The following is a 12,443-nucleotide window of genomic DNA, read 5'->3' on the forward strand; positions in this document are numbered from 1 at the left end:
TATTTTGATTCAAGTGAGTTTTTCTAATCCATTTTTGTTTGAACAAATAAAGACACAAATCTACCTCCTATGCTTATCTTGCTATCCTACAATAGCAATAAAAGGTGAAATACATGTGATGAAGGAGAGTTTAAACAAGTTGTTTTTTTTTGTTTTTACCCCAAAAGGAATGTTTATTTTTAATAAACACACATTCACTGTACAAAATAAGACAAAAGTCAAACACTTTATTCCACATTTAAGCATATTTTACACCTGAAACATGTCAGGAAGTAAAAGGAGTGTAACAGCATTATAAAAACCAATGACATCCTAAAAATTCATAGATTTTTACACCAATAATAATAATAATAAAAAAAAACAAACAAAAAACTAGTGTCCGTTTAGATTAGATCGTTTCATAGAGCATTGACCTTTTAAGGAAGCGAGATCATTGTTTCTAAACAGTGACATAAAATAAACACTTCACTACAGTTACCTTAAGAAGTCAAATAGTTATTAAACATATCTACACAAGTAATTGTAATAAAAAGCTACAATTTCAGCATTTACAAGATCTAGTTTTAACATGTGTTCATATATGTTCTCGGCTAATGTAACGAGTCAAAACAAATATATGATGACGTTTTTTTTTTTTTTTTGCTGAAGTTCTTGACATAAGAAAAGCTTCATACATTTATTGCTTGAATTAAACTGTTATACCATAGAAATCCAACAGAGGGAGCATTAGCTCAAAATCTATCCAAAAGAAACAAATAATCTCAGCCTCTTTCTGCAGAGTTGGTGAGGCAGGATTCTTTTCCTGATCTCTGAGCTTTTCACTTCGGGTGCGTTATTATTTTCTAAGAAAGGCTCATTTATGGTCTGCTGTACCCATAACTGAGCCCTGAGATGTGCGTTTCACCACTGGGTTGTTCAGATGATGACGCTGGTACCACTGCGAGAGTTCTTGTCCTGAGAGAGACACACCAGCTTTAGATTCAATTCAGTGGAAATCAGCCTCACTGAGACCATATAGCGTTTTTACCTGATAATGTGGCTGTTGCTAAGGATCTAAATGCATCAGTGCAGTTGAAGTGACTGAATGAGCTAAAGTAGCGTGTTTCTTACGGAATAGCGGTCGTTCCTGCGAACTGGTTTCTGCCCAGGTTCGTACTCTGTGTAGTTTGGAGGTTTGTCGGACCCGCCTCCCCCCCTCCTTCCTCCAGATGTTCCTCTCCTGCTTCTGATGTCCTCGTCTGAGCTCCAGGATCCGCCTTTTGAGCGCCGGGATGCCGGTGGGGAGTAGTTTCCCCTGGATCTGCTGTCAAACAAGTCGTCCCTGGAGCGGGAGCGCGGGCGCTCCATGCCTCCCCTGAACTCCCTCTGACTCCGTCCGTCCAGAGAATCCTGACTGTAGCTGCGGGACATGGCTTGAGATCTAGCTGTTGAGGGATAATTCCTCCCGCCTGGTCTCTGCTGGTTTCGACGGCTGACAACGCTGCTGGAGCTGGAGCTCGGAGGACGGGTCTTTGGGGGCTGAGGTACTGATCTACCAGGCTGATGCTGCTGCTCCCTTAGAGGTGGGAGAGTAATAATGCGACGCTCCATTCCCACATCATCCAGGGCTGAGAGCATGCTTGGGGGGCCAGGAGAAAATGGCACATTAATGGGCATGTTCTGGGCAGGAGGTGGGAACTGCTGCATGTGGGGAGGAGGAGCAGGCTGAGGCTGTTAGGAAAAGAAGAGAAGAAAAAGCAATAAGTACTAAGCATGCAACAATTGTCAACAGGAAGACATTGTCATCAACATCGCACGCCAGATTGGTTCTCATTATAACTCACAACCTTTTCCTAAATGTACTAAATCTAACTTAAATGTATATACAAGAAAATATTATCACATCAGAATATAAAATTACGAACTATCTTAAACGGTTTCTAAAAAAAGCTGCCCCTTAACTCTGGAAGAAATAAATCTGCACTTCTCATTTTCAAACTCCATCAAGGTATTGATACCCTGAAGCCCCACACTGAATTTGGTTATCCTATCTTATGCGATTTCTAAGAAAAGCGGTCCCTTTTGAAGATACCTCGAATACAGTTAAAAAAAAGCCACAATAACTCGGAAGTAAAATAAAAATGTTTAAAATAAAAAAGTAGCACTCTTTCTTAAGCCCTTGCTGTTTTTTTTTAATTTTTTTTAATTCACTTAAAACACTTAACACTGGAAACACTTCGATTGTCCGGACCATCAGAACCGAACGTGACCAAAAAAAAAACCGAGATACGTATTGAATCGTGGGCTGACTATCGTTGCATCCCTAATAAGTACAAATAAAAAGTCTTCAGATAGATCAGAAAAGTTGATCCTATTGTGTCATCAGAAAGAGTTGTACAAACTCAGTTTTTACTAAAGCGTTTGCTTCAATTATTGTCTTTCCTCCAAATTTAGCCTCCAACGAGACATTGTGGCGCAATATACACTATAGATCTAAAACTGAAGTGCTGTTATGGCACAGATAACACTGAAAATTAAGCAGCTTTAGTACCGACACAAAAAACATAATTGCTCTGACAACTGCAGGGAAACACTTTTCAATACACCATTTTCCTGCTGCAGCGTTAATATCAGTGGCAGAGATGAGCAACTTTTATCACAATAGGAGCCACAGAAATGTGATTATCTGATCTTAGGGCCACATTATCAACATTAATGTCAGCATTAGAATAATTACTAATCCGAGCATTTATACAGGAAAGAACAAAGGGTTAATGTGTTTTGTTTTTCATTGTGTATATTTTGTTCGTTGTGTTTTTTGTCAATTTCTGTGCTTTTGTTGTTTTGTTTTGTGCGTTTTTAGAGTCATATTGTCTATTTTTGTAGTCTTGTGCGTTTTCTGATGCAGTTTTGTCTATTTTTGTCGTTTTTTGTGTATTGTTTTGTAATATTGCATGTATTTTTTATGTTCATTTTGGGGGCTGCACAAAATTAGTCCGTTAGCCGTCAGCTGCCCATGTCTGATCTATGGCATTAAGTTTATAATAAACAAATGTTCATGCATCAACATCCAAATTATTTCATTGGAAATGATCTGTTCTGGTAGTTTTGTTGGTCTTGTTACTAAATAAAGGGGTCTCCTTAGGTTAACTAAACATCTTTGTTTCTATTTATGGCTCACAATGATCCACTTTTTTTTAATTAAAGTTCATGTTTATTATCTATAGCAGAGTAAATCACATTTAAGGTAATAGACATCTTAAAATCTACTTACTTCACACAAAGAGACTGATTTCCATCAGCCTAAAGCAATCTGACTTTATGCACTACTTCTTTAACATAACATGTTTACAATGACTTGTTTAGTAAATTTATGTGGTAAATCATAACAGATTAAAACTGTTAGATTTACTTTTCAAAAAATAAGAGTGCCCACAGAAAGTCTTCAGATGTGAACAACATACTGTAGGTTAGCTTAAGCTTCCATAAACCCACCTGCAGCATAGGGGTGTTCATGTTCATCCCTTTGACTTGGTTCTCCAGGTAATCAAGCATCTGAGCGTTTTGAGACGGGGGATGGTAGCCGTTCACACTAGGAGCGGGCATGCTGTAAGACGAAGACTGTGGAGGAGGAAGAGGCATCGGCTTTAAAGGATAACCGTTAGATGAGCCCGCATCTGAAAAAAGCAGAATTGTATCGATTATTAATGAGTGATTAATAATATGGATCACATGACCAGTCCTAGAGGGCGGTGAGTTAGAGTGGCATGTCCTCTTTTCACGTCTTGTCCAGACCGACCAGCCGAATTGTAAAAACTCATCAAAATGTCTGGATTTCCCAAGGACCCTGAATGCATCTAGTGCAGGGGTCTGCAACCTGCGGTTCTGGAGCCTCATGTGGCTCTTAGACTCTTTTGCAATGGCTTCTTGTAGCTTTAAAAAAAAACTAATAATAATACTGAATTGTTACTTCTTACAGAGGGTATAGATGATTAATGACATAACACAATTTGTTAACCTAAAAATAAATCATATTGTGCCATAACAATTTCATACTTCCACTCCTGCAACATCTATAGAGCATCAACTTTCCTTACACCTGTGGCTAAGCTTGTGTTTTAAATCCCTCTTAAGATAACTAAACTAACAAAAACACTATTCTGGAAAAAAAAAGATTTTATTTGTGTGGGGAAAAATTTATTTAATTGCCAACATGTCGGCTTAGTATGCATGCTTGATATGCTGCAAGAAATTAGCAATAAGCACGTGTTATCAAATTCAGGTTATTTGTTATAGACCTTCAAATCCATTAACTTATTAAAATATTTCATACTATTTTAACTGTATAGAATTGTATACACTGTATTGTCTTCATTGAGAAGGTTTTTTTTTGGCTCCAGATTAACTTTAATCCAGGCGAGATTAAGCAGAATGGTTTTTTTGAGAGTAAAGGTTGCAGACCTCTGATCTAGAGGAACACTTTAACTTAAATGACCATCACTCCGCTAATACTTGCTCTATTGGAGAAGTTCCAGCAGTTTCTGAAGGCTAATGAGTTGCTCTTTACAGACAGTATCACGTCATTACAGTAATTTTACTCACACATGAATCATTAAACGGAATCATTAAACATGCCGCTTTGGTTTGACAAAATTGTCACATATGAAGAAAAGAGAAGATGGAATGAAAGAAACCAAATACTGGTGGATTTAATTTAAAAATATCAGTAATAAGATCGTCCTGGATGATAAAACCACCATGGAGGTTCAGAGAGGGATTTGAAAATGAAAGAGCCATTGGGAGAAACTTAGAATGTAGGATGTTAAGGTAAGTTTCCATCATCTGCTCTAGACCTCATCACCTCCATAGACAACAGACAGAATAAAGCGCAGTCAGCATGGGACCATGTGATGTAAACTTTCAGTTATCTATTGAAGTGAATATTTAATGATTATTTACTGTTCTGTAAGCCTCAAGGTTTTTTTTTTTTTCATTTTTAGATGTTTCTCATTGTTTAAATGATTGAGAGATTTTAAGAAGGTTTATATGAGGACAGATTGTTATAATGTACAATAAAAGGTGATTGACTTAGTCAAACCTGTTATAAAGAGAGAAATTAATCTTTAAACTTTATGAACAATAACAACTTTATTACTAACGATATTGTTAAAAGGTAAATTAAGAAAAAAATAATTAGTCATTTGAGTATGCTGAGGTTGGCCAAAGTGTCCGCTTCTGGAAATCAATATATGGTCACTCTAAAAGTTTAACACAATCACCCAACCCAATTTTTCAATTGTCATTTGCACATTTGTTGTTTTTCTAATTACGGTATGTCCTACATTTTTCACTATTATCCTATGTTAGTATTTATTTTTACTATTACTCTCTTCTCTTATACTGTCTTCTGCAAATGTGAATTTCTATTCTATTCTACTCTATTATCAAAATGCTCCAGGACGGGACTAGAGCACATGTGCTTTTGTCATGTGTGTACTTACAGAGCATTGGGTTTTGGGAGGAAGCCGTCATTGGCGTGTAAATGGGCTGTCCGCCTGCCCAGGGAGCCATGGCCCTCTGAGCATCCTTTATCATACGGTGCTGCATAACCACTGAAACATGAGAACATCAATCTATCACATAATGTTTGGGATGACGGGGGCATTTAACATTATTATGCATCATCACTCTGTGTTCTCCCTCCAACAAAAACATAAAAATAAAGTCACACCTTCTTCAACATTATTCATTCAATCATGCACTAATCTTGTGTGTCTTGTGTCCAGGTTCATCACAACCTGGACAGGACCCTAGTCTGCCATAACACCATTATAAATAAATATTATACTAAACTAAATAATTGAAGATTTTTGGCAAGTAAGCAGTCTACTTCCACGTACAACGTTCAGGACAGCAGCACTGTTGTGGGCAGCACGGGCAGCGAACATAACAGCAGCAGGCCTGAGGGCAGCACTGGCAGCAGCAGATGCAGATGAGGAGGATGAGGAGAAGACCACCGAGGACGATTCCCAGCACTGTTAACCAATCTGTGGAGAGAGGGCCGAAAGAAGCTCACAAGAAATCTTCCTCTAAGTTCATCTGAAATGATTCAAACCATGAAGTAGAAAAACAGTGTGTAATCAGCAGAGGTGTAAAGAGTACTGATATATCCTACTCAAGTAGAAATACTGTTACTTGATTGATATTGTAGTCAAGTACAAGTAAGTCATACATAAAATACTCAGCTACACGTGAAAAGTAGCTCAATTAAATACTACTCAAAATAAAAGTTAATACCTACTTTCACCCCCCACATGGTAATAAATCTTACCACGCTTCCCTTGCATACAGTAAACATCTCATGTATAAACTTAAAATGGAAAAGATCAAATCTTGTACAATTGGAACTTAATTTATTTTCCACAAAGGCATCTGTATAAAATAAAAGGTTTGTCAAAATGTACATTTCTATTTTAAATAAAATAACACCAATTAAAATCAAAATAGAAAACATCCCAGGCTCTAAGTATAGCTACATTTATGAACTTTAAAACTGAGAAAATAACCTCCATTGAATGCTGTTTTGGTGCCGTGCATTATGTTTAATCTGATTGGTCGGCTATGATGTGATGCATTTAATTGTTGTCTGGTCATTTCATTTTTTGCAGTTTCACAAAGTCTGTTGATCATTTTAAAACAAAAAAATAATAATTTACTCAGTAACAGTTGAGTGCAGAAATGTAACAAATTACTTCTTTTAAAACATACTTAGGTACAAGTAACGTGAGTACTTGTAATCCATTACTTTCACCTCTCGTAATCAAGCATGTGAAGTGTGTTTCTTACGGTAGACGATGAGTTTGACTTCTTTATCAGAGTCTCCTGTGGTGTCTCCAGCAGCATCAACAGAACAAAAGTAGACGCCGTTGTCCCACCACATCACCTCCTGGATCATCAGGTCTGCATCTATACGCACACAAAAGTGTTACAATGTTTAGGAAGAAAATAAACTGCTGGACATTTTTATTTCAATCAAATAAAAAGACAGAAATTAAAACCATATTGGGTTTAACCGCTCTTTGCCTTTTAAACAGCATCTGTGCAAATTCCTTGATCTCATTAGAGTTCTTTGCATTGCTATAACATCACTTACAGGGCACCTCTGTATTTACAAGTACATACAAAAAACTATTTCTTGCATTAATCCCCGAGGAGCAATGGGTAACCACAGTGTAGCTCATCTTAACCTTGATCCCCAATAGGACAGGAGCTGGGAGTCAGGTGATTGCTCATGGGCCCATGGTAGTAGATTCAATCCTGTGCCCCTCCAGTTCCATGTCTGCATCTTTAGCCATTAGGCTACATATGTCAAATTCAAGGATCGGGGGCCAAATTTGGCCCTTTAAAGCTCCCAATTAGGCCCGCAGGAGAAAGGGTACATTACAAAGTATGGAGATGAACTTTTGTTATTGACCAAATACATATTTTCCACCATAATATGCAAATAAATTCATTAAAAATCCTACGATGTGATTTTCTGGGTTTCTTGTTCTCTTTTTGTCTCTCATAGTTGAGGTATACCTATGATGAAAAATACAGGCTTCTCTCATCTTTTTAAGTGGGAAAACTTGCACAACTGGTGGCTGACTAAATACTTTTTTGCCCCACCGTAAATTGGTCACAGAATCAAGGAAAATTAGGATATTACACTATTATACGTGGAAGTGTAAACCACGGGACATGAATGATGAAACAACTCGTTTTCCCGTCTATAATCTGCGGCCGGGTTGGGATTAAACTGCTCCGTATTTGGCCCCTGATTTAAAATAAGTTTGACACCCATGCATTAGTCGGTAGCCATTCTGCAGTCAGATTGACAAAAGCTATTGGCCAACTTTTAACTTGCATAGGGCCCCAATGAGCCACTAGGGGGCTCCAGAGCCAGGTCAACCACCTGCTCTAAGGAGATTGCAATGTACGTGTCTATATCCATAAAATGTAGACAATAAAGATAAATGTAGGAAATAAACGGTAACAAGTATGATAATGAGAATGATTGACAGCTACTCATCACATTTATCCTGCACTCACTGTTCTGGATGGAGATCTTGCGTTCACGGTAGTCAGGTCCACGCGTTGGCTCGTTTGTTCCTCTTTTCTGGATCACAGTACGCACTGTTCTTTGTCGATCTGGACAGTCGTTGGATGGGTCCTGACCCAACTGCAACGCCGACTGGTACGCTGGGGAAAAAAGGAAGAGCTTTAATGAAATGAATACGTGACACATGGGCCAGGTTTTTCAAAAGGTTTAATCTGGATAAAAATTGATCCAGAGTTGATAATCCTTTTTTTTGCGTTCCATAATCACCTAATCTATCTTATTTTTGAGCCAGGTTTCAAAGCAACATGGGATTGGATCAATCTGATTGGGATAGAAACTTTTCAGGATCACCAGTGCCCATCTTTGTCTGATGAAGGTGCTTCAAGCGTTTGGAGACCGTGATCAACCTCCTGCATTCTGCCAGAACCAGCAAACAGGACGTTACACAAGGGACACTAATCTGGATTTCAAAAACCAGTGATGCCATTGCTTTATATTATCCTGTTTTATCATTGCATGCATCACTAAAAAAATAATCTCAAAACAAAACAATAATATGTAATTTTTTTATGAATATACATTAATCAATGACAGAATGAAATTCATTATTTGTTGTCAATATTGACAGCTGCTTGGCCTAACCAATCACTGTATAAACAAATCAAATTAAAACCTTATGAATGAATTTAATATTTTGTCAGCTATACTGCATTAACCAAACATTGTATTATTTGATACACTTTTAAAGTTTCATAACATTTTGGGTCTGAAATTCATGCTGAATCCACCCTTCTGATGGGATCAGTTTAATCCAGATTTTTTCGATCAAAGTGTTCCCAATCCTACTAAAAAGTTATGAAAAACCCAAACAAAAAGGTTTGATCGGGATCTAAACCAAGATTGGATTATGTGTTCTAATTCGATTACGTAATCAGTTTTTTCTTTAAAAAAAATAAAAATTCCAATCCATTATCCAGAATCTGAGCGGATTACTTACTACATTTAATTATCCAGATTTGGAAATCCCATTTTTTGCTACCCAGGAACAGGTAATCTGCCTTACTTTTATGCAGGCTTTTCAAAGCAACATTGGATTGGATCAACCTGATTCAGATACACAGTTTTCAAGATCACCAAATCTTAATCTTAATATACAGTGATGACAGAAGTTACAACCCATTTGTTATTTTTCAAACACAAAACATCACAATATATATGTGTGTATATATACACACACACACACAAAAATAAGATTACAGTAATAATAAAATATAACCTATATGTATATATAAACACATACATATACACCATAAGACAAACAGGTAAACAAAGATAAAGTAAAACCAGTGGAAATACATCAAAATAATATGTAAATTTAGGCATACAAAGGAATTTTTCCAGGTTGGTGTGTACAACCCATTAATATCCTGTTACACAAAACTATCAAATATGCTTTAGTCTTCCAAAGATAACATTATTGACTAAGGAAAGAAAAGGGCCCCAAGTGAATCTTTAATATTTATAACTCGCTAAAGTCTAACCAGAATTAAATTTGCAAAATACCACATAGGCTCATTTATTAACAAACGGCTGCACATTATGTGCCACTTTTAGCTTTTTCTCCGATATGGGACAGCATGTGTGAGTGAGCTCTGCATAGTGGCTTGTTTGGGGGAAGGACTGGGTTAGAATCCACCTAACTGTGCTTTTCATGCTGTTCTGAAGAGTAGTGTAAGTATTTTGATGCAAAATAAGCTATAAAATAAAAATGTATAGATACAAGCCATATTGTAATTATCTTTATCTCCAAAATACACAACTCGATATATCTTAAATCTGGATATAACACCCAGACCTACCATGTGTGTGATGTCATGTCACCCACCTGTGGAGTAGTACTCCAGGACGGGGTCTTTGCAGAAGGACTTGTACCTCCACTTGACGAGGACATCTTGGCTACTTGCAGAGGTGCTGAAGTCACAGCGGAGGATGACGGTGGCGAACAGGGCCGTGCTGCGTTCCAGCTCAGGTACAATCACCTGAATGCACAGGGACACTGTGGGACAGATGGGAAAAGCAGGACAACAGCAGTGATAAAGATGGTGTTCAGGATTGGACACACTCAGGTTGAATGACTGTGCGTGTTTCCCTCAAAGCTGCAAAACAGGAAAATCCAGTGACACAGACAATGACACAGGAAACAACTTACTGTGAAACTCCAAACCAAATATCATAAAGTGTGCTGGACTGAAACTCTCTTGAGTTTACCCACCACAAGGGGTTAAATCCAACTATGTGACCAGGATCCAGTATCTTCACACTCATCAGGATAATATTTTACTTGTAAACAAAGATACAAAGATAAACTTTGAACTTACAGTGGCTCACGCCCAACAAAATCAATTTTAAACCCTGTGTAAAAACAATGTGGAGCATCAAACAGCTTGTTTTACCATTAATAATATATATAAATATATATATTTACACTGTATATTTTTTAGTCTTTTTTTTGGACAAATTGCAAGTTTACAAATCAGTAAAACAACATTAAGGGAACAAAAAACAAAGCCAGGAAACTCATCACTAGTATGAATAAAACAAATACAGGTATGACAGGATATCAAATAATTATAAATTCAAAATGAACAAAAACAGGTCAGTGACGTTAGGTCATGTGATCGATACTTTAACTAACTTGTTAAAAAAAAAAAAAAAAAAAAAACTTTAATTAAACATACATTTATGAGTATCTTTAAAAAAAAAAATTTAAAAAAAAATAGTGTCATGATACCAGTGCGTTTAACCGATGATTTTACCTTTAAAGATTGACAGCAGGAAAACAGCAACAGGTGGTCTCCACATTATGACCCGGAAGACGATTAAAACTCTTTCTGGGAGAAATAAACCGTGAAAGAAGCCCCACCCCCAAAAAATAAAAGTAAAATAAAAATGGAAACTGAGAGAACCTTCCTCCTTCACCGTCACATGAACTTACAATAAAAATACTGAGATAAGACGACAACACCCTGAGAGTTTGGTCGCAAAGTGAGACGACGTGCCCACAACAAGCCACGCCCCGAAACAGGTGAATTCAACCGATCGCGTGACGTCACCATGTGGGGAAATCACCCGTGACCGGAAGCAGCAAAAAAAAAAAAAAAAAACTGAGAGATTAAAACACTGAATACACTTTATACCTGTAAGCAGTTGCACACCTTCAATAATTTATTTGTTTTAAACTACTTTTGAAAATTAATGCTGTGACAAAAGGCTGGTTTTGATTTGTCTCATGTACGTTTGTTTTATCCTTTGAAGGACAAGAAAAAAAGTCGTTTTATTGGTTATTTTTGGCTAAACGGTATATCACAAGTAGGCGTTCTAGGGTAAGCAGTATTTTTGGGTTTTGTTCATGCTCTAAAGACATTAAAATAACATATAATTTCACACAATTTGCTAATCTTAATTTGTAAATTCAATTATTATTTTGAGTTTGTTTTAGATCTGTTTTGTTTTCTTCTATGTATATGATTTTATTTGTTTATCTATTAAAGGAACAATGCATATTCAAAACAATACAATGCTAAGAAATATATGTTGCCATGTTGTTTCTTTGTGTGTGTGTGTTAATAGGCTCTTGTTTTAACACTATAACTAATTAAATATCCCATACAGATACGACTTTTCATCTGCACAAAAAATATATATATATACAAAAACCAACAGTACACAATTAAAAACGTGTATAATAAATGATTTATCTGTTTAACATTTCTGAAGGTTACCTGACACTTATCTTACATAAAAAACAAAGTGTGCTGGTGAGTCATTCTAAACAAAGGCCGCTAGGTGTCAGTATAAACCTTAATTTAGCTCCTCATTGACTTCAGGGTAAAAACTCAAGTTAACAGACGCACAATCTGGTTGTTCTGGTTTATCACAATGACTGGGATTTTTTTTCATCCTAATGTTGGTTTAATGCTCAACAACATTCCGAGCATTTCCTTTAGTTGAATTACAAGTTTAAGCCAAGTCTCGCGTCACAAACACCAACAGAGGGAGTCCTTTTCCCTCCTAAAATAATAGAGCTACTATGTGTGCAAATACAGTTGTAACACAACAGTGATTACGTCATGTCTAACTCACCAAAATAGTAATGCATATTTTTACTCTTTTATTACTATTCTGACCTTTACAATAGAGGTGGGACGATGGACAGAGTTTACGTCGATACAATATAGACAATAATGGGCTCACGGTAACGCTAAGATATTTAGGAAAGGGGAATAAGATACACACAAAAATTGTAATGAAAAAATAAGTTTTTATTTGACTTTAAACTCTCAGCGTTACATACATTACTTAC

At 36.7% G+C, this 12,443-nt stretch overlaps 1 protein-coding gene across 1 annotated transcript; it reads right to left on the reverse strand.

The window, feature by feature from the left end:
• Nucleotides 1-207: 207 nt before the first annotated feature.
• On the reverse strand, nt 208-11,145 carry ildr1a (immunoglobulin-like domain containing receptor 1a). The gene is made up of 9 exons (XM_028436353.1): nt 10,897-11,145; nt 9,966-10,136; nt 8,071-8,220; nt 6,826-6,945; nt 5,880-6,026; nt 5,481-5,591; nt 3,475-3,656; nt 1,111-1,710; nt 208-954 (listed from the first exon to the last, which is right to left on the reverse strand). Exons 1-9 carry the CDS (start codon nt 10,940-10,942, stop codon nt 916-918), a joined length of 1,566 nt encoding a protein of 521 aa, XP_028292154.1. The 5' UTR covers nt 10,943-11,145; the 3' UTR covers nt 208-915.
• Nucleotides 11,146-12,443: the final 1,298 nt, after the last annotated feature.

Source organism: Gouania willdenowi, chromosome 3 (assembly GCF_900634775.1).
Source record: "Gouania willdenowi chromosome 3, fGouWil2.1, whole genome shotgun sequence".
Lineage (NCBI taxonomy): Eukaryota > Metazoa > Chordata > Actinopteri > Blenniiformes > Gobiesocidae > Gouania > Gouania willdenowi.